This window comes from Vidua chalybeata, chromosome 6 (assembly GCF_026979565.1).
Source record: "Vidua chalybeata isolate OUT-0048 chromosome 6, bVidCha1 merged haplotype, whole genome shotgun sequence".
Lineage (NCBI taxonomy): Eukaryota > Metazoa > Chordata > Aves > Passeriformes > Viduidae > Vidua > Vidua chalybeata.
Window position 1 is genome coordinate 12,469,460 of NC_071535.1, and position 27,757 is coordinate 12,497,216.

The following is a 27,757-nucleotide window of genomic DNA, read 5'->3' on the forward strand; positions in this document are numbered from 1 at the left end:
CTCTGAACTAATATGAAAAACCTGGAAATCCACTAAATTCAGAACCAATTTTATTTGGGTAGAGTGAACAAAGTAGTCCCATTTATAACTATGATGTACATCACAGTAGGCTGTTACATTCAGACTTTCACACTTAGAAAATATATATATTATGTACAGGAATTTGCAAATAGGTGTAAACATACAATATTTTAAGATACCAGTACATTCCAAACCAAAACTATCAGCAAGGCAAACACCTCAAAATTATTCCAGTCAGCCAGCATTCAGAATCTCTCTTAAATAAAGCAGCTTTTATGCTTGACATTGTGTTGTTTTACTTACTATTAAAAATGAAGTTTCTTATTATAGATCAAATATCATAGTATCTGGCTATTTTGATACTTAAAAATAGGCACTGATTTCTAGAAGGAAATTTTCTTCTTACTGATATAATTGAGCCAATATGGCTGGTTTTGCTAGTACAAAGTAATCCAGTGCTGGAATAAGTCAAGACAATTCAAACTTATGTCAAATGTATAAAGTTAGAATAGATACTGCAAAGCTGATTAAAATCTAGAAGCCTATATAACTCACCATAAACCATACTGCAAACAGATCAGCTAAATTTTCATTTAATCTCATTTCATCTAAATTATACAGATTACCCTCCTCTTCATCTTTACAATGTAGGTTTTGGCTATCTACTCCTGCCTAATCAACATAAAGGTATATTCGTGCAAATTACCTCATGCTATCTCATCCATGTAGCACGTCCAAGTCCTGCTACAGGTGGCATACCAGGTGGTGGAATTGGAGGTGGTACAGGTGGCTGTCCACCTGGGGGAACAGTAGGAGGGGGGTAACTAGCTGGTGGCATTCCCAGCCCTGGAGGTGGATGAGGTGGTACTGCATGAGTTGGAGGCAGTCTTGGAGGTGGGAAATTAGGGTTGTATGTAGGCGGAGGAGGATATCCAGGAGTAGGAGGTGGAATATTGGGTGGGGGGAAAGAAGCAGGGGGTGGAGGTGGAACTGGTGGTGGAGGAGGGTTGGGAGGGTAGACATGAGGATGATATGGTAGATGAGCTGGTGGTCCATAGGCCGGTGGTAAAGCTCCGTATGTTGGTCCTTCTGTTTTCATCATTGACTGGAGACTTTGGTAACCCTCCCCTGACATGTAAGAATTTGTAGTAGACATCCCTGTAATATAACTGGTGGGGGGTGGGGGTGGAGGACGATGTGGCAGAGGGGGAGGTTGATGTACTGGGGCAGGATGAGCAGGAGGAGGAATCTGGACCTTTGGAACATCTACTGAGTCCACAGTAGCAGATTGCTCTGGTTCTCCCATTGTAACTGCTGTTGTCAAAGGAGGCTTGCGCTCTGGAAAAGAAAATTTAATTTATTTTTTTGAAGGATAGTGTCAAGAACAGCTTCTGAATACTTCATATTTTTCCTCCAGTTAAATTAGCAAAAGAGAACTCAATTCTTTAAGTCTTTGAATGCCATATGGTATCCAGTCAGACAGTCTCAGGTCACTAAAAACCAACTAAGCTACCTATCAAAACTTCAAGGTCAGCTTTTCCCATTCTGAAAGTTAAATACATCTTTCTTATTACTATTTTTTTATAATTTAAATATTGTTGTACAATCAGCAGAATTAACAGACTGGATGGATGGAATCACAACTAGTGGATTTAAAAAGTCACAGGATTCATGATACCAAAAATCTTTAGTTCAGTGCTTTCACCTTCCTTAGTTCAGGCCTCCTTTCTACCTCTTTGGTAGTCCAGAAGGTGGCCTGGGATTACCCTCTGCCCTTCACCTGCCTCCCACATTGGGAAACATTATTTGAGAACACAGGACAAAGTCTCAAGTTTTTAACGCTCAGTACTAAACCTGTTTACCAAAGAAAGAGAAAAAGAAAACCAAAGGGTAAGAAGGACATGAAATCTGATCAGCTTTGTCCACTGATTAATTTCAGTGAACTCAGTACCTGACACTCTGGAGAACTTCATAAAAAGGTCAGCATTTTACAGAATTATAATTAGCCACTTCTGGAAAGAACATGCTTTAAGCAGTCTTCTCTTTAAATAAGAATCGTTTGTTTCCCCCTCTTAATGCAGGCATTATAAAGTAAGTAATACCACTAATAGCAACCTCTCTGTATGGTCAGAGAGATTATTAGAAGGACCAACAAAAAAGGGTTTGGGACATATTGCTTGTATATATGAGCATCTACAACATTGTTCAGTAAGAAAAGCTATTTAGAAACACATGCAGGGCAGTCATTTCTAGTGGTGTACTACACTGTCACTGTTAAACAGAATTTGACATAAATTCTCCTTCTAGTTCACTTGGTCAAGATGCATTCTTTGTTTTCACCTGACTTTTCCACAGAGCTGCCCTTTATTTTGATAATGTTTCAGTGCTTGTACAATTACATCCTTGTATAAACAAAGAGGAAAATTTCAGGTAACAAGGGAAATAAATCCATTACCTGCCTAAGTAGGATTTTAACAGCAAAACTGCCCCCTAGGAAAGCCATGTAATTAAATCACATAAAGTGGGCATGCTGGCTATGGTACTCATGATTTCAGTGACTTCAAGCTCCTAAATTGTAGCAGGCAACAATTTCCTAATTTTCAAAACCATTCTGGATGCAAGATGTACATTCAAGATGTAACAACTGAAGGAATAATGAGCATGGTATTTAGAAAAACTTCATTCTTAATTAAATTTTAACAAATGAGAAAAATTGTCCTCCTATATTTCAGGGCACTGCTTTTCTCTCTCATAGTTCCCTTTAGAAGCTGTCATCTTACAGTTACATTATGGACCATGGGCTGTGAAATATTTATGTCATATTTAAGGGTCACTGGAAGACAGCTAATGCATCAAGGCGCTGGAAGCACATTTTTACAAAAGTACAGTTTATTTTGCAAACATATAACATGTGCAGTATTAGTGTTCCCTGGCAGAAAAAAATCTACTTTTGAGGTACAGCAAAGAAAGTATCCCCCTGTGTTTTTTTTGTTTTTTTTTTTTTTTTTTTTTTTTTTTTTTTTTTAATTATTGTTTGGAAGTTGCACACCTGCAGAATTCCTGCATGACAGATAAAACATGGAAAATTTCTATAGGACAGCTGAAGGCTGTCTAGTAATCCAATATGGCATCTACCATCCTTTTGAGATCAAGAAGTCCCTTTTAGCCTGCTATTAACAATTAGTTTTAGTCTTCTAGGCCTTTAACTGTTGCAGCTTTGTTTTGCCTTTATCCACCTAGTATAGTCTCGTTTCCATTGTAAGTTTTTTACTTCTATCTGGAAAAGCCTGTGCTACTATGATGAAATTCCCTCTAGAGCTTACCAACCTTGTATTTTTACTTGCCAAGCAGATTAATCAAGGCAACAAACCCCTGCCCCCACACCATTGCCTACCACCACCTGAATGAAAAGCAAGGAAATTAACAAGAATAAATGTGTTTAAGAAAATAAAAGCTTACCTGGAGGTGGATGTGCAGGAGGTATTGGTGGATGTGAAGTTTCAATTTTAGGAATTTTAGATGGTGGCGGTGGTTCTAAAAAACATTTGTCAGTTTGTGATTGGTTATTGCTCTGTAATATTTTCCAAATTCCAACTCTGCTCTCATGATAATGATTATCATATCACATTACACATGCAAAAGTGCAGTGGAAATCCTATTTACGAGGTATGTTTAATAAAGAAAACTAAAATCAACACCTTTGTATAAATAAAGTGGCATCAAGTATCACATACAAGTCTTCCAAAAGAAGGTATGCCTGCAAGCTCAAGTGACTTTGTAACTAGAGACAAACTGTCCCAATAACAGTTGTAAGTGAAGATGAGCAAGGATATGCTTGTATTCTAGCCCAAAACTTTAACTTGTAAGTAGTTGGAACAGCTCTCAGAAGTTGACCTTTGCTCTGCTAGGGAAATGTGTGTCATAAACCAAACAAAGTAGCGATTGGACAGGAGAGAGGAGGGATAAGAGACAGCTGTCCGGAATCTATCTGCAGAGCTACAGGGGATTAAATGCCAGGCTTCCTTAAGAAGTACATCCTAGCTATCCTGAATGACTTTGTTCAAACCAGCAAAGTGAAGAAAAACCCCCAAATAAACAAAATAACCAGGTATTATCACTGCAGTGAGTATACATTTCTTTCACTACACTATCTATTGACACAAAATGCCTTTTAGTGACAGCCATGCCAACAACCAACTACAAACATCACTGATTACCAACTACTGCGCTGTTAGTGCACCTATTTAATGACATGGTACCTTTAGTCACTTCAAGGCCTCACAGCTTGCTGAGGAACTATTCCCAAATGATGCATGGAGTTATACATTGAGAGTTGACTAGTTTAGCAAGACTTCTATTGAATTGACTCTATTAAGGAACTCTTTGGGCACAGCTATACTCAATTTATTTCAAGTTTTGTAGTTAGGGACATTTTAAAAACAGTTATTGTATATATTTAAGGTACATTATCAGTATCATAATAGTTTAGAACTGCCAAGCCTGTAAGCAGGCAAACTAAGTGCTTGACAGCAAATTACTTATTCTGGTTTAAGCAGTAAAATGGAAGCAACATGAATAGAATATTAATATTTACCTGCTGCCTTTGTTTCTTCTTTTGGAGATACAGCCTGTTTGAAAAAAAGAAGAAAAAATATAAGAATAAGACCATTGCAGTCAGTCTCTTCTCCCAGGTAACAAGTGACAGAACAAGAAGAATCAGCCTCAAGTTGTGCCAAGGGATGTTTAGATTGGATATGAGGTAAAACTCTTCATGGAAAGGGTGGTCAGGCATTGGGACAGACTGCCCAGAGAAGTGGTTCAATCACCATCCCATCTGTAGGTATTCAAAAGATGTGTAGATGTGGCACCTGGGGACATGGTTTAGTGGTAGACTTGACAGTGCTGCATTAATGATTGATGATCTTTAAGATCTTTTCCAACCTAATGCTTCTCTAGTTTCTTACAACAAATGCAAGATGAACAAAGTCAAACCACACTAGGAAAGCCCAGCTTAACTAGCAGAATGAAAAGACTGGAAAAATAGCAGGTATTTTATATGCAGCATTTCCTGCTGTTCCCACTGCTGAGTATTACATCTCATTTGATGTATTTATCATCCACTGCACATACGTCATGGTCTGGTTCACTGCTCATTGAGCTGAAAACAAGAGGCCTGGCCTCTGTTCCCAATTCTGCCTTGACCTGTCACTCAACCTTTGCCAAAATCACTTCAGGCTCTTATGCTTTATTTAGCAGGACAGGAGGGCAGTGAAAGTGTTGCACAGCGTAAAATATTTCAGAAGCCTTCAGATGGAAAGCACTGTATAAAGTCCAAATGTTATTGCAGGAAAAAAATGTATGCACACTGAACAAAACCCACAAACCCTCACACCATCCTTCCAATCAGAAGTTTTGGGTTGGGTTTTTTATTGTTTCGTTGGTTATTCTTTCATTGCAGTTTTATGAAACAACCACAGATAAAGGAATAAAAAAAAATCTTCCCAGATTACACAGTCCCACTGAGATGACTACTTGATGGTTTCTGAGAAAAGCAGAGAACTTAACTGAAATTTAAAGTACAACTGTATTTAGAATGAATGATGGAGGTGAGAGGGGGACAGTACACAGCTTCTCTGTCTTTTCAATGAAAATGGTTTTTTAAGGGACTGTTTATCTCTAGTAGCTTTACCTGCATAAATTGTTCTGTGTTTCCTTCATTTTGCTTTCCACAGCAAGAATGGACACACACTTCAATCTAACTTGAACAGTACTTTTCCTTATTTCTGATGGGTATTCTCAAAGTCTTTGCTGTCTAATTCTTGCCTGCTTGAGGCAACCTCACTCTTATATTCCTTTGATAATAATTTCAATTTTCCAGACACTATCCAGCTGCTTTCCTGCTTTTTAAGGACAATCTTTATCTTACCATTTCAAACCCACACTTTTTTCTTAGTGACTCTCATGGACTCATCTGCTGCCTTCATTTTACTTGGATGGTCTTTTCTCGACTTTCTAGCACTAAATTCCATGCCTGTAAAACTGTATCAGCTCTCCCTGCACTTTTAAATAGAAGCAAATCACTACTTGTTGGATCTTTTCCAAAAATCACTTATTTTGTGAAGTCAGATGATCACTTCAGGTGACAAGCAGTTCAATTACTGTGGAATTGTTAATATTGAGCAATATTCAAAAAACATCAAGGTACACCATTACAGTAGAACAAGAAACTGGAGCAAAATAACTCATGACAGAAAAAACAAACATCGATTTATCCTAAAGAAAAAAAAAAAAAGAATCAAGCAGCCACAATTCTCTAACAGCAGCTGCTAAAATCGAGATGAGCATTTATTTAGTCATTCTACTGCACTGTAGTTTGTACTGCCTCAGCCAAAACACCTGAGGGTCATAATAAACAATAATAAATTATCAATATTATCTACTGTCATGCTGGTGGATATTTAATACCTTCAGCTGAATCTATACAATGGAACTGTTCCTTTACTGCTGTTTCTATGAGCAATAAAATTGTATCCCCAACAATTTGTAGTTTAATCCAAATGAAAATACTATTTACATCTAATGATTCACCAGCATATTTTTAGTGAAATCAACTGAAAATTCAAGCACTCTTCACCACTAGAGATGTAGAGGATATGCAGATACTTTAGACATCTGATACAGATCTGTAAGTCATGGGCCAATGCCTCAGCTGCTTGAAAGCATCTTGGCTCAGCAGAAGGTAATGGGAGTTCTAAGAGTTCATGTAAATTGAAAATCTGGCCTCCAGGAACAAAGTGTATTTCTGTTCTGCACAAACCAAAGGAGAAGTCATGCAAAGCCCTATTTATAGAAGCAGGCAAAGATTTTAAGTAAAGTTTATAGTACATCTAACTCAAGAACATTCTAGAAGCACCAAGTAAACCTTTCAAACACCACACATCTTGTTCTCCCAGACTGTTTTCTGGATAAAGAACAATTTTGAATCACCACATTTAATTTTCTCAAATTCACGCTGCTTGTGCTGTATTCGTAAGAAACTCCTTTGAGTTTTGAAACACTCTTTGTTTTTTATTTGTTGCAAAACACCCTTTGCTTTTTATTTGATGTGGCTCCTTACTATCTACTATTTTTTTCCTTAATTATTAGGTGATGGACCTCAAACTGATTTCAAGAAAAGATAAGTTTCACTTATCTATTGTCGCTGTCGAGCAGGACGGGAACAGAGAACTCCAGATCAGAAGGCAAAGAAAATGAGCTCTGATTTATTTCAAATATACTGCTCTATATATAGAGGACATCGAGAAGACTAATTTCATTGGTCTTAGAGTAAAAACATGTCACACCTTTGGTGTACAGTGAATGACGCACAGTGGCAGAGCATATCTATAAACAATGTGAATAACAAGATAGATTAGAGAATTATTTACATTCTTTCCCAACTGTTTCCCAGGCTCTTGCCTGGTTAGAAAACCTTTCTCTTTCTCTCTGACTGAGCTGAGAATATCCACAATCTATGATGGCTTGACCAGAGGCAACTGTTCAAGAACAACAGATACTATCCATGCAAAAGCATCACTTTTTTCTATGAGATACTTCATTTACATATGGGATGGGGCAAAATCAGTAGTACTGTAATGGTAGATCCTTTACAAGAATGAACAAGCATCTAAGTAACAACTTAGATGGCACACATAGGAAAAACCAAAATTGTTATTAACAGTTTCTGATGTGCCAAACTGTCCCAGGCATTTTTGTTGAAGAAAAATTATAAGAGATCCTACAGGTCTGACAACTCAAGCAGAATTTGTGCTGATGGCATAAAAAATATGAAGTAAAAGAAATACATAATACCTATAAAGAACTCTCACAGTTTTCAAGCTAATTAATAATATTATCACCTTTCTATCCTGAACAATGCTAAAGTTCAGTGTAACAGCTAAAAATTTCAGAGTAGGTCTTTTCCTGTAGTAAGCTCTATCCTGCACTTACAAGAGCAAGGTTTTACAGAGTTACATTTTTGTCTTTTTTGGGAGTCTGCCATCAGGAGGATGCTGCACTCTTCCAATTCCATTTCATTCCAGTATTTGCTGCTTATAGTTTTTTTTTTGTTTTGTTTTTTTTTTTTTTCCCCCGATGTCTGTTCTCTAAATTGGGCATACATTAATTACAAGTTGGAGCAAAAGTCAGAATAAAATTTACATCCTAAATGGACTGGTTCCAAAGACTGTATTTCTGAAAACACTCCTCTTGCTAAGTACACATGAAAGAAGACTTGGGTAATTTTTTTTTTTTAACTTACAAGTGAAAAAAATTAGGAGAAGTATACATTAAAATCTGAAAGTTTCATTTGAACTTGATGGCTGTTGAAAAGTGCTCAGAGTACTTGTGACACTAGCCAACTGCTAATGTAGCTTCTTATTTTCGATTATGATGTGATATTATGGACAAAGTGAGGCTATAAAGTATGATGATATATAGGCTGACATTGTTAAAGGATTATTTTAAAATACTTTTTTTTTTTCAAGAATTTTGACATAACCTTAGAAGTCACTATTCTCTTAATATTAGTAATCAAAGAGTCAAATAATGTCTTCATCAGCATTGTGCATATCTCTACATTCAGGTGCAGCACAAGAAATCCTCCCTAAATTAAACCTGCTTAATAGAGAAAACAAGGAAGTTAGATAGCCCAGAACCACAAACACTGAGACCCTGAACAGCTCACGTTGACTGCAAAGCCTCTCCATGGCTTTTGGCTCAAGTGTAGTAAGAATGTCATATGTCAGAGCTTTAAAGGCTGTCTGGAATTAACAAAGTTGCCACATAACCAAGGGAAATCAACTACATAAAATTAATTACAAGGCTCATTCTTAAAGCAAACACAAGTCTGCTGCACATTGTGGCCTTTAAATCAAATGGGCATCAGATCAGCCTGAAAATAAATTGCAAGGTAAAGTTCAACTTACTGCTGGTCTTTTAATTTGTCTAGGAGGACTTGACTGAGGAGAGGGCTTTTTAGATTGCTGCGCTTGTGTTTGCTGCTGCTGCTGCTGTTGCTGTGCTGACTGCTGAGACTCTTTTTGCTGCTGCGTCTGGGGTTGCTCTGAACTCTGGGATTGCTGGGACTGCTGTACTGTAGGTGCCTGGGGTGTAGACTGAAGAGATGGTGGCTGCTGCAACTGATGAGGAGTATGATGAGGCATTTGCTGTTTTCCCTGTGAGTATAGATCCAGGATCTGATGACAGATATCTTAATAATAAAGAAAGGAAATTCGGAAGTATTACAACCTTATAATGTACAAGTATGTATTTAACACAATTACCAACTCTGATTTTTAATGGACATCAACTTTGGAAAAATTCATTGCAAATATTACTCATCATAATAATAAATGAAATAACTTTTTAAAAGCAGATTAATTTTCAACTTATACTTGCATTTCTGAGTTTCTTCTGCCTATCCTGAGCAATATGTACATGTATATGCACATCTTTCAGAAGAAGAACAGTGTCTTGGTAATAACACACTATATGCCATTACTGTGTGCCTGGAGAGACAGGTAACCACACTAACAGGACAGAAAGCAAGTGGAAGATTATATGTTAAGACATACATGTCTTGTTAGGCCAGTCAAAAATGTTTTAGGAAACTAAGCAAAGGACTAGTATTAAATTCTTCTTCCAACACATCAGGAGCTAAAGGTCCCCCATAATCTCTTCATCATTCATGGTATGTCACAGAAAACCTTCTATCCTAGCATAATTTGGTCAAAGAGACCAATTATCAATGGGAGAACTGCTGGAAATCAGGCTCCATTAGTTCCAGTGTTTGTAGGAACACTTACGTAAAATGGGGAGTAGATAATCATTAAAAATATAGAAAACACACCATGACAATTCAGGCTAATTAGATGTGTTATAAACTAAACAAATTGTAAAGCAAATATTGAACAGAAGACTAATCATGATGATTAAATATGCTTCTAATCTAAGCCAGTTCAATTTAAAGCCTGATTAAGGCACAGCACATACGACCTGAGTTACATACTTGATACAAGATTACTTTGACTGAAACCTAGATAAAAAGCTATTTGCATTTATTTATGACCTAGGCCACACAGTTGGCAAGAAATGTTGTGGGAAATGGTTTTCATACCTTCCAAAACATCAACAGGAACATCTTGGACAAACTGTTCCCACCATCGTCTGTACATTGGTTTTGATGTCCATTCCTGTATTTCAAACTTACACAAACGGCCTGCTAAGTACATAACTGCAACAGCTATGATCTCAGGCTCCCACTGCAGGGACAGTGTAGTGCAGAGACTGCAACAGAAAACAAACCAAGCAAAACACAACCCTGGATTACCTGATTGTCCAAGTGCACTTTAATATACAGCAGCTATAATTAACAGGGTATAAAATCCTACCACATTCTAACTTCTTGGGCAATTTTAATCGAGACCCTTGTTAAACAAAAGAGTTCACAAAACGTAATTATTTCTGGACTACCACTGTCATGAAATCAGGTCCCAAATCAGATTTTGGAGCTTCCAAAATGTTTGTCAATAAAATGTAAACAAATACTAAAAAAACCCCAAAACCCCAGAACGGCCAACATGAACTTGCAAAGCAACTTGTCGAGTGCAACACAAGTGTTAGATCAACATATAAAAGGTTATCTCTTGAATAGCCTTTGTTAAAGCTAATGCTAAAATAATTGATGTTATTGGTATTATTGATATTAACTAACTTTCTGTCATAATCAATTACTATTTCCTGGTATCAATTTTAAATTATGAAATATTTTTTCTCTCTTTTCTCCATAGATTCTGTAGCATATAATCTGCTTACAGAATTTTAAATTCAGCCAGTCAGCTGAATTTTCATGAATTCACTGTGGCTGTATAAGAACAGAACCCTTTATTCTAAAGGCCTGTAATGCAAAGCACAGAATTATTTTCCCAGGATCCTATAAACAAAGTAAACTTCTAATAGGTGCTTATTAAGTAAGCACAATATAGCCTCCTTAGAACAGAGCTAATTATTATGCATCATTTGAAACAACCCCTCCAACTTCATACAAGTGTTTTCCTGAATTGCATTTTAATTGTTAGGTTTTTAAAATATTAAGCACTATCTAATTCCAAGTACAATGGTGTCCAAGTTTTGATGGATAAATTACAGTAGTTTGACAGGTTTAACAGTGACAGTTATGCCATAATTTTGTTCTACCTGTAAGATCACAATCTGCAAGACTGACATCAGCTGAAGTAAACAACTCAAGATCCACATTAATTTTGGTCAAATTAATTTGAAGAGTTTACAAAATCTGAACCCACACAGGGCTAATTCAAATCAGGCATATGATTAAAAAGACACCTCTTTTTTATGATGTTCTACTGCTGTAGGCATGACTGAAAGCCATGTATTCACAATTTCTGGACAGTCGACCCATTTTCTAAAGGGTTTGCTTATGGAAACAAAAAAGTAATATTGAAGTCCTTAATAAATTAGCTTGCCGAGCTCTGTAGAATCCTCCTGAACAAGACTAAAGTGTGTCAAGTTGTTTTGGTGTTTTTTCAATACCACATGAGAAATGCTTTTACATGCACTCACATTAGTTGATGTCTTACAAGTTCATTATTCAAGAAATTGTAAATCCAGTGCTAAAAACTGTATTCCTCAGTGAATTTAATGGCTACTTTATTACTACCAAAATATCACATTAAAAATATATTGATGGAATTGAGAAGTGACTTATTTTTTTCAGAATGTACCACATATCACAGATTTGGCAAAAAGCTGATTTGTATCCTGGAGATTTAGAATTTGGTTTGGCCCTTTCAAACAATGAGTTTCTTTTTAATGCAGCACTAAATTAGTGCCACAACATTGCAGAGGTCTTACTGGTCTACTTCATACTCATTCCAGATTTGGTGCTCAATGGAATTATCATGGTAATTATGGAAAGAAAAACTGAGGAACATGACCAAGAAAACATGTAACAAGCAGGAAAAAAAAAATCAAATACTTGTAAAAAAAATATCCAATACCACAACAATGTAAGCAACAGTAACTATTTCACTTTCAGAATGTTTCCTAGGTGTATCTTACCTGTCATTGACAAATGTCCATGCCATTTGAACCAGCTTTTGAATTTTATTTTTGTCTCCTGAAAAACAATCAGAAAAAAAAATAGGACATAAAATTAGGAGGGACAAACAGCTAGAAGCAGATTATTTTTGCACTGTTAATACATAAGTTCTGGAAATCAGTAACAGGCATTACTTGCTCATCCTGCAATATTTTACCTTTGAGTTGCTTGGCATACTTGAGAAGAAATTGGTATGGATGTTCCACTTGCAAATCAAACTTTATTGTTTGTAGCAAGATTCTTTCAAGTACCATCACTTCTTCCTATAGAGAGTTACAAGGTAACCACAGTATTATTCCTTCTTTCACTCAAAAATACTTCATGCTAGTAGAGGGCATGACTTCACAGCACCTCCAGGCAGCCATGTTTGTCTCCAAGGAGAACAGAAAGCTCTCCAACTTAAAATATTATTTTAAACTCAGATACCTTTTCTTCACATTTATTTGAGTAAGGACAGGGAATGTGATGTTTAAAATCCCTGTTCCTCTGCAGAGGAATGAACTGAACTAGACACAGCATAAAATTGCCAGATACACAATCACAACAAAAATATAAACTCTACCACATTTTACTCAAAAGTTTCATGTAGTTCTGCTATTTAAAATAAACAAACTTTAAGAGAAGCATAGTTTTGCTAAGTCAATGCTGTAAAAAAGAAACTTCTCAGTACTTTTAAGATCTAGGTCTCTTATTTAAGATTCACTATTAATTACTTCCTAAAATCCCATTCAGATGATTTTGATTTATGTCTTGATAAAATTTCTTGCTCTGGCTGAAATTACTCAAATTTACTTTAATTTACAAAATAATATCAGAATTTATATGAAATAAAATACAAACTTTTTATGAAAACAATTATTCCAGTAAAATCCTAATTTTTATTAGGAAGAATTACTTTCAAAACTACCAACCACACTACCCAGAAGAGCCATAAATGCATGCTGAACATCTAATTTAATTTAGAACAACTGAAAATCAGTCAATGCTCTATTGAGCATGTGTCACTTTACTACAGTACAACAGGAAATCAATTTCAACATGAGTATTTTTACCTTTGGGTCATCTCCAAACTGCCCGAACTGTACATCATTTAATAAGCTACGAGCTGTTTTAATTATGTCTTTACATTTCTTGGGTGTTTCTTCAACCTTTCCTGCTAGGAAGAGACAGCAGGCTCCTGTCACCTAAAAGAAGGCAAGTACTTTCAAAAAGTGGTCTGCATGTAGATATGCAATACAGTGTAGCATTATAAAAGCACTGTCAGTTTCCATTAACAGTACTGTAGAAGTCTCCCAAGAAAGACTTAATGAGCATAATAATTTCTATTTTAATATAGTTCGTTTCTAGTTTAATATAGTGTTAAACTTTTATTTTCTTAGAGGAAAAATACAGAATTTGGAGGACTGTCTATTTTATACAACTTCATTTCAAGGTCAGAAACCCAAAGCACAATTTGTCTCAGTTCAATGTTGTCTGTCAAGGAGTTTTAAAACTGTATTACACTTCTTTTTTTCTTTCAGCTAATACAGAAGTGCCAGCACTACAGCTACTACTCCTAAAGAACAGTATCAGCAAATTGTAACTGCAATGTCAATACATTTCTGAGCATAAACAGAAATGTGTAAATAGGCAACAACAAAAAATTTTAAGCCGAAATAATTAAAAGACATAATGCTAATTTTCCATCTTTCTGTAGTGAACAGCAGTAGTAGTACCCATGTGACTAATCACCATTTCAAATGGTCCCTGCCTAGTGCAATCATTAAATTAAGTCATCAATATCTAAATACTTACATATCTTGGGAACTGTTTGAAGGAATGAAACATATAAAACCGATGGAAATAAATTATTCCGGTTGCTAGAGTGTCATAATGTCTGTGATGCAGATTAAGGATTTTCAAACAGCACATAAATTTAAAACCAAACATGCACAATGGATTCTACTTTATCAAGTACTTCAAGTAATTGGCTGTTCAGTGACCAGTTAGAAAACACTGCATGTAAAACAGGAGCTTTAGGAAAAAAAAAAAAGCCACAAAAGCCCTTAAAGCTGTGTAAATACTATGATCAGGCCCAGATGCAGCTGATATCTAAAGCATTTGTTGTAAGTGTGCAAAGTCCTGATTGTATTTCCAAGAGGATGCACAGAAGGTCACCCCTGTGTTGCACCATACCTGCCTCAGAGAAGGGCAAATCCAACAGTAGGTACACGAAGGAACAGAACAATTATCGCTTCACATTCAAGTGCTGGTGTGGAGGAAAGCTACTATTCACACCTACAAATGCAAATAAAATCTGAACATGCTCCATATTCTTCACTTCAAGACAAGTAAAAATTTTGTCTTCACCATGTTTTATTAAAGAAAGAACTAAGGAGATTAAAGGAAGCATAGGAATATAGGAAGCAGAAAATTTAAGTGGCTGTCTATGAGGGAGTGGGACAGTCGGGAGAATTTATACACAGTTGTAAATCCCAAACCATGAAACAAAAAAACAGTCACCAAAGACCAAGACTGGGGAGGCAGAGGTTAGAAGCCCCAAAGGCTAGATTCTAACAATCTAGAAAACTGAGGGAAAAATTAAAAATTTTGAAGTCATGTAGATTATTACCAAATTGGAACCTTGTTTATCCAATGAACAGATAGAAATTGTGTAGGAACACATTACATCAAAAGACACTTCAACACAAATATATTTTTGATTAGCAATTAAACATCTGAACAGCTGAGCATGTCACATTTCTTGTGTATTCTGAAAATTCACTATTCATAGAGATATTTCATACCAACATGAGTGTAAAGGATACAGCCCTAAACGTGTTCCCACATCGAATATGAATCTGGCCCCTTCCCTGCGGTATCGTGCCTCTGTAGCTGGATCAAGCCCTTCAAGCTGTGATGGTGTGTGTGCCAAGTCTTTCTTATCCCAGTACCAGCATGGCTTTGTATGGTCCAGGTTTGCCAAGTTTACAGAAGGGCTGGAATTTTCTTTATTCTCCTTCATTTATTAAAACAGAATTGTCTTTGCTTTTTGAATTTTCAAAAATGAAGTCTTCAGAGAGTCACTTCAGGACCTTGAAGAAAAAAAGGAATTCTTTAAAAATAGAAAGAACTGTCTTCTGAAGTTCCTGCTCAAAGAGGAGTAAAGAAGAATAGTGCTTAGCCTTGCCTGTTGGAAAGAACTTTTTCCTATGCTCAAGTAATAAAGAGCTTTAACTTTATATACTACAAATACAATCCCCATACTCTCCATATATTGCAAATACAAAGAAAAAGCCATAGGTTATCCTTGCCATTACCTGTTTAATAAGGAAACTTCAAGAATACATCTCCAACAATATCTGCTATTTCTTAGTAGAACAACTTCCATCTACTTTGTCCATAAAACTAGGAAAAAAAACAATTCAGTGATGGCTGCAGAAAGATTTGCAAAGTTAGGGGGATTACCTGACTATTGATAATTAGGAAAGGCACTGGTGAGGTGCCTCTTAAATACCTGCCTGCTCCTAGGGACACCTTGAGCAGCAACCACTTGGCAGAAGCTTTGTAAAGTGATCTGTACTTTTATTACTTAAAGAAAAAAATGTGTCAGTGTTCTTTCACATACCAAGATTAAGACAACCAATGTGAGTTTAATAGAGTATGGCAGCATCTAAAATCATCCCCCAAACAATACACCCCAAGAGTCTCCTACTTGCCCCTGTTTACCAGCACTTTGTGTACACAGATGTAGATCACAGAGCTCTGCAGGCACCTTTCTGGTGTTTGAATTATGACAGACATTCAGCCGTGCCTCAACTTAAAGAATGAGCACTCGCTGCCTATTATTTCTTTCAGGCACACAACTGCTCTTACTCCAATTCAACTACAGATACTATTCCCAGACTACTGCAGTCACCTGCAAAGGTTTGCATAACAGACAGTCATTAACATATGATGCAACATATTCGCTCTAAGCAAGACAGTCACAGCAAGACCCAAACTTAAAACTCTTAAAATCAGTTATTACTTTTCGAGACGTTTCCCTTCCGGAAAGGGAAGGAAAAACGGAAGGAAGATCACATGAACAGCCACAGAACGATGCCTACAATCAGCACCTCGCTCACCTTCAAAAAGTTTCTTTTTCACAATAAAGGAAACTGCCTCACGGTGGTTTTGGAATCACCTTCACAACTCGTGGTATCGGTCACAGACAGATCTAAATTCTGCCACAAGAAAAAGTAAATGGCTACTAAAAACTATTTCCAGAATCAACAAAAGCGCGCCAGGCCACGACCACACATTCCCATCACATTTACTAGAAAGGTGCTATTTTTTATAACTGTAACGATCCTTATTCCTTACAAGATATTTTACTTTCTAACTTCTAAAGCGCTTAAAAGACAGTTAACACTAAAAGCGCCTGAAGCGACAAGATCTGTTTCTATAAAAGCCCGAACGCATTTCCGAATACGGAACCAGGAATGAAAATTATCACCCGTAAATACCTTAAATGAACCATCTTAAACGTCCCAATCCAGACCGCAACGCTCGGAAATAATAAGTTTTCCCTGCCTTTTTTTACGCACCCCATTAAACTGAAGGAGAGTTCCAGAGCTCGATCGCGGCTTTTTCATACCTTACCTGAGACGAACCCACCGACCGCAGCTCCGCCCCTGCAGCCCCAACGCGGCCGGGGATGCTCACGCCGCCTCTCAGACCCGCCCGCCCGGCCTCCCTACACGGGGCTGCCGGTGCCCGGGGAGGCGCTCGCTCCCCACCTCGGCCTCCCCGCTCCCTTCCCCCCTTCCCCAGGCGGCGGCTGTCGCCGGCGGGCGGCCCGGGCGGGCCCCGCGCACTCACAGGGCTCGCGGGGAGCGGGAGCCGCACCGGAGCGCGGGGCCTCTCAGCGACAGCGCGGCCTCCGCGCCCTGCGCGCCGCCATCTTGGGAGCCAGGCCGGGCCACGCGCTGCGTCATCACGTCGCAAAGGCGTAGCGCGCGAGGACGGTGGCCCCGCCAATGGGAAGCGGCACCGCCCCCTCTGCCTCCCGCCCAATCCCGGCTCCGTCAGCGGCTGCTGAGCCGCGGCAGGAGGCCGACGTGCCGCCGTACGCTGGGGACGGACCAATCGGAACGCGAAAAGGGAAGATTGCGAGCCTCAGCGACCAATAGAGATCTGAAGGCGGGCCAACAGGGACCGAATGACAGCCAATGGGAGCGCTGCCGTGCCCTGTCTGAGGCCGGCCGCGAAGGGATTGGCCGCCACGGGCGTGGAGGGGCGGGGCCTTCCGGCGGGCGGCAGCTCGGCCAATGGCGGCAGGGGCGCAGGAGGGGGCGGGGCCGGGCGGAGCCTCCGCCTCCCCACCGCGGGCAGCGGCGTCCGGCGCGGGCTCGGGTGCGCCGCTCCCTCGGGCCAGGCAGGAGCGGCCGCTGGCGGGAGGTAAGGCGGGGCCTGCCCGCGCCCCCTGCCCTGCCTCAGCCGCTCGCCCCGGCGCGGCACGGGCCCTTCCTCTCAACCCTCCGAGCGGCGTGGGCTCGCCCCGCTCCGCCGCCGCCTCCTTCTCCGCAGGAGGCGCCGCTCTTTCCGGACACCCCCTCCAGCCGCCCCGGGGCGCGCTCCGCGGGCCTCGCCGCCCCTGCCTTCCCCCGCGTGGCCTGTGCGAGGCTGGTCCGGGCCTCCTTCCCCTGCGAGCCGCAGCCTCCGTCGCGGCTCGCCCCGGCCTTTCCCTCTCCCGCTGCCCGGCCGACGAGGCCGGCGCGTCCCCCGGGTCCGCCGTGGGCGGGCCGGGTTCGCTCCAGCCCGGCCTGTGCGCGTTTCTCGAGAGCGAGGCGGCGGCACTGGCGTTTTCCCTTGCCCCATCCCCCCTCGAGAGGCTGATAGAAACGAGAGTAAAACAAATGGCTTAAAACTGATTTCCTCATGATGTAATTAGGATTTGGTTTTTTTGTTTTTGGTTTTTCTTGTTTTTTTTTTTTTTTTTTTTTAAATATGTGATACGGTTTGAATCCTCCCTGCTCCTACTTCAGTTTCCCATAGAGCCTCCCATGCCCCCAGCTCTCGGGGTCTGGCTCAGGGGCGTCTCTGCGGGTGTGTGGCTCCTCAGAGCCCTCCTCTGGCTGTAGAAGAGTGCTCTGGTTTATCACCCCGTCTGCAGCCTGCTTAAGCAGAGTTAAATCTTTGGAGGAAAAAAAAGGAAGGGAGTTAAAATTAGAAAAAATCGTAAACTGTTTATTGTCAGGGGTGTTACTCCTGAAACAGCCTCGGTATTTCAGCTTTCCCCTATTGCTACAACAGCTGCTTGTCCCGTGAACCCTTCCTCCTCTTCCTTACCCAGCAACACTTGATTAGAGTTGCTTGAGCTGAGGCTGTGCTTTGCCTTCAGTTCTTAGCAAATTCCTAAATTTTGAATTTGACATACAGATTTTTACCCCACATTCAGCTATCAGAATAAGCTCAGTTTTGGAAGTTGTCCCTCATGGTTCAAAGCTGCTCTTGCCCCAAGCTTGGTATCTGCTCTTCTGGATGGACTTGTCTTTGGAACCTAAGCCTGCTCCTGAGACCAAGCTGAAAGTAGATTGTCTTTGTCCCTTCTGAGAGCATGTAATGAAGGCACCTGTCTATTCAAGTGACAGCTTGGTTCTCTAAAAATTGCTACAATGTTAGCTTAATGTCTCACAAGTGTTTTCTGTTTTCATTTGTTGTAATCCCATAGGTGAGTGAAAAACAACTGTGGCATTCTGTATGTCCACTATCAGGTTCCTGGTACAAAATAGTAAGCCAGTGTACAAGTTGTGGGAAGGAAAGGCATGATGGGCTCAAAGACGGGGGTGGCTTCCTGATATTTTTGCTCAATTAAGTAACTTAATATGGTAGAGATTCAAGCATGCTGGCTTGTGCCTTAGTAGTTTTCAGTTATGTTTAGCAGGGATTGAAGTATACATTGCAGTAGAGTTGAAAACACATTCTTGACATTGTGTGCTGAGAAATAGATTTAGGCTGTTGGGGGAAGAAATGCCACAAACCCTGAAATCATTTCTAATCTGTGTATCACTATTTCCAGAGATGGCCTGATCTGTTGCTGAAGTCAGATGTGCCTTGAAATAGAATTCTGATTTCAATATGGTACAGAAATTAAAAATAGACTGTGTTATGCCTCTCTGTATGGAAAAGTGTACATCTTGATGCTGTTTTAATTGTAATAAATCTATTTAGACATGTCTACTGTATCTATGTAATACTTCATCATAGAGGTGCTGGTTATGTAGTTAATTTGATAAATTGTGTACTTCTCAGCAAGTGAGTATTTCAGTGGTTGCTCTTTCAAAAAAAAAAAAGAGGCACTTTAAGGGTACTGGAAGTCTTAAGGGATCTGTATCTTTTCTAGTGGGCTGTCATAATGCTCGGTGCATGAGACCTCATGATGCCTGTGGCTTAAGCTTTTGGAAACCTGGGTGGTTCTGTTAAGTCTGCCTTATGGATGGCTGAAGTCAGGGTGGCTTGCTTTATTCTCAATTAGGAGTTATATTATATAAAGTGAGGTTAATATTTTCTAAATTAAGAACATTATTTAGGAACATGCAGATAAAGACACTACATAAAGGTTTTTAATTAATTCTGCTCTAAAGGAATTAGGAAAAAAAAGTTTGTGGGAGTCTTCAGGAGGAGCAAAATTCAAGCAAAAAATAAAATTACAAAAGTGGGTTGGTAAATTGGTAGAGTTTATCAACTTCTTTTTTTAAAGAGTAAGTCTTTTTTCTTTTCTGGTCAAATAGTTGTCTGAGGATCTGATTCAAGAGACAGGCAAGAGAGTTAAGAGCTTCTTTCCTGTGGTTAGTTAGTAAACTATCTTCCCTAGAAAGATCAGTCAGGTGTTGATAGTACGAAACTGTCCATCTGCTTAAGAAAGCTTTAATGGGAGGCCGAGGGGTAAAGGACAAACCTGTGGTAAATAATGTAATAGTTCCAAATTAGCAAGCTGATAAAAGTGAATTAAGAAATGCATACTTTGTTTTAGCTGTTCTGTTGGATATGGTTTTTTGTTTTTTTTTTTTTTTTGCCCTTCAGCATTTTGTGCTACCTTCAAATTAATAATTTCTTACCAGAAGTTTATATTTAATGCATGAGGCAGTCTTGTGCTTAGTATCTAGCTAGGTTCAACTGGGTGGGGAGGGACATAATGTCAAAATGACAGGACTTCCTTTTTTTAGTAGATTAGTGCTACCTCAAGCATCTGTAATCAGAATGTTGTCAAGACATGTTTTCTTTGATTCTAATTATAAGAATAAATGTCTTTTGGAATTTGATTCTTGACAATTAGCTAAATTTGTTGTAGTTGGTGTTTTTTGTAAGTGTATCAAGCAAATATTTAGCTAATTTTAATGGCTTCTTTTGATATTATTCTGTAGTTTGGCTTCTTCCCAGTATCACAGTCTCCACTATCACCATCATTCTTTCCTTAACCTTACACTGTAATGGGATTAGCAGCTTGCTCTTTGCAGAGTAGATGTATGCAGTGCATACAGCAGTGGTTCAGTCTTTCCTCTTTTCCAAATGCTTTAGGCTTGTGCTTGTGGTTGACACACCTGTGGTGGTACAGCTTTCTATAGTAAAGGGAATTATTTGTTTCTGACCATCCTTTGCTAAAGAACTTGTTAAGAGACACTTCAGCTTCCTAGATTTGGCTTTAGATGACTAATAGTGTTTTTAACTTAGACTGTTATGTAAAATATGAGAAAGAACCTCTCAAAACTAAAAGTACAGCAGGAGTTCTTCATTGCTCCATAAAAATGGCCCATTAGTGTTGTCTGGCCTTAGTCTTGTGTATTTGGAGCTAGGCTTGTGTTTGTAGCAGTTAAGAGGTGACTTCATGCTCAAGTGTATTTTAACATTGCTTTGCATTTTTGGTCTTGCCCTTCCTCTGCTTTAACCTTCTTTGCTCCCTTTTTCTGTTTTTAGCTGTTCTGCCCTACATTGCCTCTTGATTGCATCTCTTCTAACAAATGACTATTCCAGTTGCTCCATCTATCCCTGCCCTTCCTTTGCCACTTCCCATCCTGTTCAGGTAGTCTGTTAATCCTTTTTCTTTCTTTGAAATAAGGAAGAATTAGAGCTCTATTTCATTTCAGCTCTGAGTTCTGTGACCAGGCCAGAGCTGCAGACCTGTCACTGCAGGAGGCTTCCACCTGTATACCTAACCTGGGCTGCATCATGCAGAGATGTGAATGACTGTGCTTGAGATCAGTTTTATCTCCAGTACTGGTGTTTACAGGTTCTGAAGTTGGCCAGATGTAGGTAATACATAAAGCAGAAATAAAGGAAAAGGCATGTTTCTGAGAATGTAACTGCTAATATCCTATTAGGAATCAAAATACAATATAACTTGTACCTTGAGAGATATCATTTTACTTTTCAGAAGGATTTTCTGAATGTTAAAGTTGGATGTATTTTCTGGATGTTAAAGTCTGTTATGTACTGGGGATGACAGATTAGTTGGCTTATTTTATTCTTGGGTATATTCCCAATATCTCTGAAAGAATTGGCTAACCTGTCCTGGAAGTGCCTACAGCAGTGTTTGAACATATGGTTTTCAACTAGTATTTTAAGGTAGGTTGAAATTGTTTTTGTAATTGAAGATAGACTGTAGAGTCTGTCAGTTCTATTCAGTTAATTTTTTATTGTTTCTGTTAAGAGTGTGATAACCTGCACTGAAAGGAGGGGAGTCAGTCTCTGGGGCTCCTGTGTTAGCTATCTGATTCTAGCCTTTTGCATGCAGATCAGTTTGTAGATTGTCCTTTTTATATGTTTGTATGTATTTTAGAATATGATAAATAATGATGGAATCATCTCAATAAAACTAAGTCTCTTACATTACAAATGCTGGCTGTATTTCTTAGTTAATCTTGCTTTCTCTTTAATGCTTTTTAGCACTAGTACACAAAGTTTTTGAATAATGTTTCAGCAGAGTAGGAAGAGGATGTGGTATGTGGATTTCTACTTCCATCGGACCTGTATTGCTGGTCCAGAACTTCCTGTATGCTGGGTCTTGCCTGGTGTGCCCATTCTCATGCCAAGCTAAAGGAAGATGAGTTACTTTGTGGGAAAGGGTTGGTGCCAACCAAGCAGGAGGTGCAGGCTGTTTCCTCCCCTTGACAGGTCCTGAGGGGGTTGTCTTTGTGGCCACTGTTGGAGGTGCTTGGTTATCTTCATTTGGTGACAGTTTATAGATGTAGCCACATAATAACTTCAGGAACTGAGAGAAGGAAATTTTGCATTTAAGAACTTTTGTATTGAAATATTTCCGAATAGGACTTCTGAAAGATCTCTTTTTACAGGTTTGCCTCTAGGTAATTCAAATGAACAGTATCTTGATGTCTGCAATTATATAATTTGTGAAACTGTATGTCTACTTTGTCCCACTGCTCAAGTCATCAGTGAGGATGATAATCAGTGTTAGTCCCAGTACTAATCCCTGGGGTATGCTGGTGTGCCCAGCCTCCAGCTAAACTTTGTGCCATTCCCCACAACCTCTTGAATCCAGCAGTGCAGCCAGTTTTCAGTCCACCTCACTGTCCACTATTTTAGTTGGTAGTTCATCAGCTTGTGTGAGTATGTGATGGTAGATGTTGTTAAAAGCCTTACCAATGCAGAGATGAACAGCATCCACTGCTCTCCCATCAAGGTTACTTGCTTCAGCAGCTTCCCTCCACTCAGTACTGGTGAGGCCACATCTGGAATTTAGTGTTCAGTTCTGAGCCCCTCAGCATGAAAGGTGAGTTACTGAAGTGGGGCCACTAAGATGATTAAGGGACTTTCTTCATATGAAGAAAGGCTGGGAGAGGTGGAACTGTTTGGCCTAGAGAAAAGAAGGCCCAGCAGGATCTTCTCAGTGTGCACAAATATCTGAAGGGAGGGTGCAAAGAAGGCAGAGCCAGTTTTTTTCAGGGGTGCCCAGTGACAAAAAATAATAGGCACAAACTACAGCAGAGGATGTTCTCTCTGAGCATCAGGAAATACTTTTTTACTGTCAAGGTGACCAAGCACAGTTTGGAGACTGAGTCTCCATTCTTTGAGATATTTAAAAGCTGTGTGGACATGGCCCTGGGCCGCTGGCTCTAGGTGGCACTGCCTGAGCAGGGGGGTTGAACAAGTCAGTCTCCAATGGTCCCCTTCAGTGTGAGATTTATTTTTTTTTAAGCTTGTTTAAATGTTTGTATTTCTGATCCTATTTCACTAAAGATCCATCAGATCTCAGGACCTAGGATTCCTGAAGGCGAGTTTTGTCATTGAAGAAGGCAAGCAATGCCAGTCTTTTTTTCTGTGTCCTTTGTCATCAGGTTCCCCAGCCCCATTCAGCATCAGGCTCATACCTTGCCTTGTCTTCTCTTTAGCTCCTGATGCACCTGTAGAAGCCATTCTTACTGTCCTTCTTGTACTTTGTCCCTTGCCAGCTTCAACTCAAGTGGGCTTTAGCTTTCCTGTCCCCACCCTTGCATGCTCAAACAATACCTTGATTTTTGCTGAGTAGGCTGGCCATGCTTTCACCTCTTCTGTTTCTTTGTTTGAGTTTTGTCAGGAGTGTCTTGTCCATTGATGCAGATTTAACATCCTGCACATAGAGATGAAGCATTCCTGAGCTTGGAAGAAGTGGTGGTTGAAAGTCTCACCTCTTAAGATCTTTGTAATGATGGAGTAGTAGCAGAATAGCTTTATTTCCATCCTGCAGTTTTCAATTGTGAACTCTTAGAAGAAGTGAAAGTAGGCCGCTAGAGTGTATTTTGTGAAACCATTAACAGATGCCTGTTAACAAACACCAAGTTACCCTTGTGCATCAAATCGCTAGTTCCAGGCAGCTATATAAGATTTGTTTTAGCATTCAAGGTTACTTGTTTTTTTCCCTAAATACAACAGAATATAATTTATCATTTTCAGAAGTAGAAGGTGTTAGGCATATAGATGCTTTTGTTACATTTTTGATACCTGCTGTACAGACAGCATTTCAGGGTTTGTTAAAATGGTTCTGTTTTACTGCATTGGTAGTCACTATTCCTTATTCTGGTCTTAACATTTGTTTTTCCACACTTTCACTGGGATATGATGAATTGTTACCAATATACTCTTCCATTCTTTTGATAGAATGGGACAGAAGTTGATATCAGTGTTAATAAAGTTGGTTTTCTTGCTTCTTCAAAACCAGTGATAAAATGTTCAAGTCTTCCAGTCTTAGCTGGTTTTTGCTGCATTTATTTACAGGTTTATTTATTCAGTTTAGTCAATTGAACCCTTGATACAAAAGCATTTTTAAATGCATCTGCATAGTTTCTTGTTGAATATGTTACTCAGAAATAGCCACTGGCCTCTATCTAAAAGTCTGTGACCCATTTGTCCAGGGTTTAGTTTTTTGCGCAAGCAAAACTGACTTTTCAAAATAGGCTTCACAGCCTTTTGGGTCAGTCTCCACTGCCTTATACAGGCTCTGGCATCTGGGTGGTCTGTGAGCTTCCAGGTGACATGGTTAGAGCTGCTGGGGTTCAGGAAACTGGTGACTGACACATTTCAGCAGTCTTGCTGTGGAACCCCAACTCTAACCTCTAAACCAGCAGCCATTCTATAACTACTCCTGCTCACTTTGGAGGGTAACTGCCTGTATTTGGATATTCCTGGTATGTCGTGGTGTCATTTATATACATATATATACATTTATATACATATATATGTACATATGTATGTATCGATGGTCTTGCAACTGGATAATCCTTTCTTTGGAAACTGCTTTTTTCAATGAAGTGGATCTTAGCAGGAAGCTGAGCTGTGTATGGATGAATTTCTTTGCTTAAGGAACTTTGTGTGCTGGGATAGTATTTTTAGACATGCAGAAAGTAATAAGGGTTGGCTGGTGAAGAAAGAAAGGGCTGGTTACTTTGGATGACCACCTACAATGTGTAATATTCCCCTTTGCTAAGCAGAGTTGCATTGATAGCATATTAATATATTAGCTCTACTTAAAATAGAGAAGCATCCATTCCCTCTGGGGTATGCTGCACCTGATTCTGTCAGTCAGGAGCAAGTAAAATGGATGTTGTCAGACCAATTTGAGAAGCTCTGTGTGCTGATACAGTGAGTACACTAATAGAACTATAAAACTTAGAGTTGCAGAAAATGACTGTTGGGTTTTCATGTGGTTGTCAGATTCAGATTGTATCTGTTCTCTGACCCTATTTCCAAAAGTCAGCATTCAAGCAGTTATTTGTTCCCAGCTGATGCTTGGGAACAGTGAGCTCTCTAAGGGCTCATGAAATTACAATTTTTGCATTTGTCAATGCTCTGTTTGAAAATAGAATTCCTGTTTTCAAGACAATGACAGATAATATTTTGATTTCCTTCTGCCACTGTAGGATGCCTGGCTTCTACAACCTGTTTCCCTGGCTTACCGAGTCTTTGAATCCATGCTGAATATAAAGAAAAACTGGCCTGTTGCACTTTGAGTCTGGGCATTTAGAAGAAAAAGATGAATAGACTAATTAAAAAAAAAATGCTTGCTGTATTCTGTGATGTCTGAGAGTTGCTCTCTAAGTTGTGTGGAGGTATAGTGTAGCGTTTCATATAATGATATGAACAGCCAAAAACTTTGCAAACTCTAGTAAACACTGATTGCAGTCTTAAAGGCATGGTGTATGCTTAGTTTGAAAGTGGGAAGTTAGTGTAATTATGCTGGTTTTATTTGTCATACTGGGGTTTTACTGTAGCACTCCAATACAGCAAAATTCTGTGCAACTTTGAGGAATATTTTACCTTCTATAAAGATAAAGTTGTGTCTTTTCCAGAAAACTCTCAAATGACAGATCAGATGAATAACAAAAAGCTGGTTTGAGCACATTTCTGCAGACTTCTGTCCTGACCCTATATGATGTGTTGGCCTAAGGCCTAGGGCATGGCTGGTCTAGTTTTGGAAAGTGCTGCTGCTCCCAGAATACAATTTTTTTTTTTTTTTTCTGGTGGATAGAGATTCACCAGTATCACCTGCATCAAGAGATCAGGTGCAGCTTTGCTACAGTAGCCATGGTGTTTGTATTCAGTTCTGTCCTTTGTGTCTCTCAGGAAGAATTACTCTCTGAGTAGAAGTCATCTCTATCTATTTACAAATTTGCCTGACTTGTAGATAATCGTTCTATTTGTGGTAGCAGGAAACTCAGTTACAAGAACTGGGAATCATAACACCGACAGTCTTGTCTGGAGTCATGCTGCTGTTTTTTCCCTTGTTTGAGATTATATTCAGTACGAACAAATTTTCTTTTTGGGCTGATGGATGTAAGTATCATCTTGGAAGTGTTGCAGGTGTGACTTGTTGGTTAACTCAATGTCTGTTCGTGGTCCTTTATGGCTGAAGGAGACCCGGTGATGTTGCTGGTGAGGGCTGTGGCTGTGACAGCAGGCCCTGAGGCTGCTGCTTGAACTGGATTCTTGCTGCAGCACAGGAAGCCGTGCAGGTCTCAGATGAGATGGGAGGTGCGGGGTCTGCAGGGGCCTGGGACTGTTGAAAGTCCAAACTGCTGGAGTCTGGCACAAGTGGATTATCTTTCCTGGCTGTGCAGAAATGAGATAGACCCAGGGAACTAGGAAGGAAGGTACTTAGAAATAAAAACATTGAAATCTTGGTTTGGAGGGGTCAGAGGCAAGATAAGCTCGGGCTTCCTAGAGGTTTGTAGGAAGACTGCAGAAATCTTTTCACCCCTTTATCTGAACATTTTGAAATACTGTTTGTAGGGTCTGGTCAGCCCTACTCTGTGATTCAGTGCATGCTGGGGGTCAGAGTGATAGGCTGAGGAAATGACTAGGGGTGTGCACCAAATTAAGATGGGTCAGGAAAACAGATTCTCAGCTAACAATTTATTAGTATACTAGAGGCAGTTACCTTGTGAAAACATGCTGGTCAGTCTTTCTGCCTTAATACAGAGAGGAGACCTTTGTTCAGAAAGTTATATAGCCTTCCTAGATATTTTAGAACTGGAGTGGGCAATGTGCTTACTCTGTAATGTGTGTGCTAAAATAAATGTTTAAAATATTTCTTCTTTGGCTTGTGTTGTCACCTGCGGGCATACCAGAAAAACAAGTGCTGCCTAGCAGTTCTCCTAGCAGTTCTCCTGTCATTCTTCTAAATGGTGAGGATTAACATTCTGAGAAGATTATGGCAGTTTACAGGACCTTGTAGTCTGTATACATTTTGTTTATTACTATATCAAACATCTGAAAGCTCGGGGATGAAGCTAGGTAACACCTAAAACTGCTGTGTCTTTCTTGTTCCTTAGAGCCCAGTAAATGTGTATGTGAAAAGTGTCTTTATTTCAAACCACGGCAGAGTTTGAGTAAACATGGAAGAGACTGTAAGGTCTCAAGTTGCCAACTCTGAATGCCAGAAGGTATGAAGGGGCTTGAAAGAATATGCTGCTTCATTTTCACGGTCTAGAATAAAAAGATCAGAAAACTGCCAGTGTTTTACATGAAACTTCTAGACACCTTCTGGAATAATTACCATTTTAACCACTAGCTAGGGAGTGGGCTTAAGGCAAATGGGTTTGGAAGACTTTCTGACAGTCGTTAAGC

General features: G+C 39.5%; 2 protein-coding genes across 10 annotated transcripts in view; one reads left to right on the plus strand and one right to left on the minus strand.

The window, feature by feature from the left end:
* Positions 1 to 33: 33 nt before the first annotated feature.
* Positions 34 to 17,135, minus strand: CCNK (cyclin K). 9 transcript variants are annotated; one of them, XM_053944736.1, is made up of 14 exons: positions 17,021 to 17,135; positions 16,285 to 16,383; positions 15,675 to 15,748; positions 15,478 to 15,565; positions 14,986 to 15,252; positions 13,973 to 14,054; positions 13,231 to 13,362; positions 12,336 to 12,441; positions 12,139 to 12,196; positions 10,178 to 10,347; positions 8,988 to 9,271; positions 4,616 to 4,649; positions 3,481 to 3,555; positions 34 to 1,359 (listed from the first exon to the last, which is right to left on the minus strand). In XM_053944736.1, the coding sequence occupies exons 5-14, from the start codon at positions 15,180 to 15,182 to the stop codon at positions 734 to 736; spliced, it is 1,764 nt and encodes a 587-aa protein (XP_053800711.1). In that variant the 5' UTR covers positions 15,183 to 15,252; positions 15,478 to 15,565; positions 15,675 to 15,748; positions 16,285 to 16,383; positions 17,021 to 17,135; the 3' UTR covers positions 34 to 733. The 9 variants fall into 9 exon arrangements, with proteins under 9 accessions (XP_053800711.1, XP_053800713.1, XP_053800716.1 ...); XM_053944738.1 differs by lacking the exon at positions 17,021 to 17,135 and adding an exon at positions 16,802 to 16,992; XM_053944741.1 differs by lacking the exon at positions 17,021 to 17,135 and adding an exon at positions 16,797 to 16,992.
* A 332-nt stretch (positions 17,136 to 17,467) lies between these two features.
* Positions 17,468 to 27,757, plus strand: part of SETD3 (SET domain containing 3, actin histidine methyltransferase) — a 62,319-nt gene continuing 52,029 nt past the window's right edge. Inside the window, exon 1 of the mRNA XM_053946163.1 lies at positions 17,468 to 17,599. The gene's annotated coding sequence lies outside the window, so the exon portion shown is untranslated. The remainder of the gene's footprint in view (positions 17,600 to 27,757) is intronic.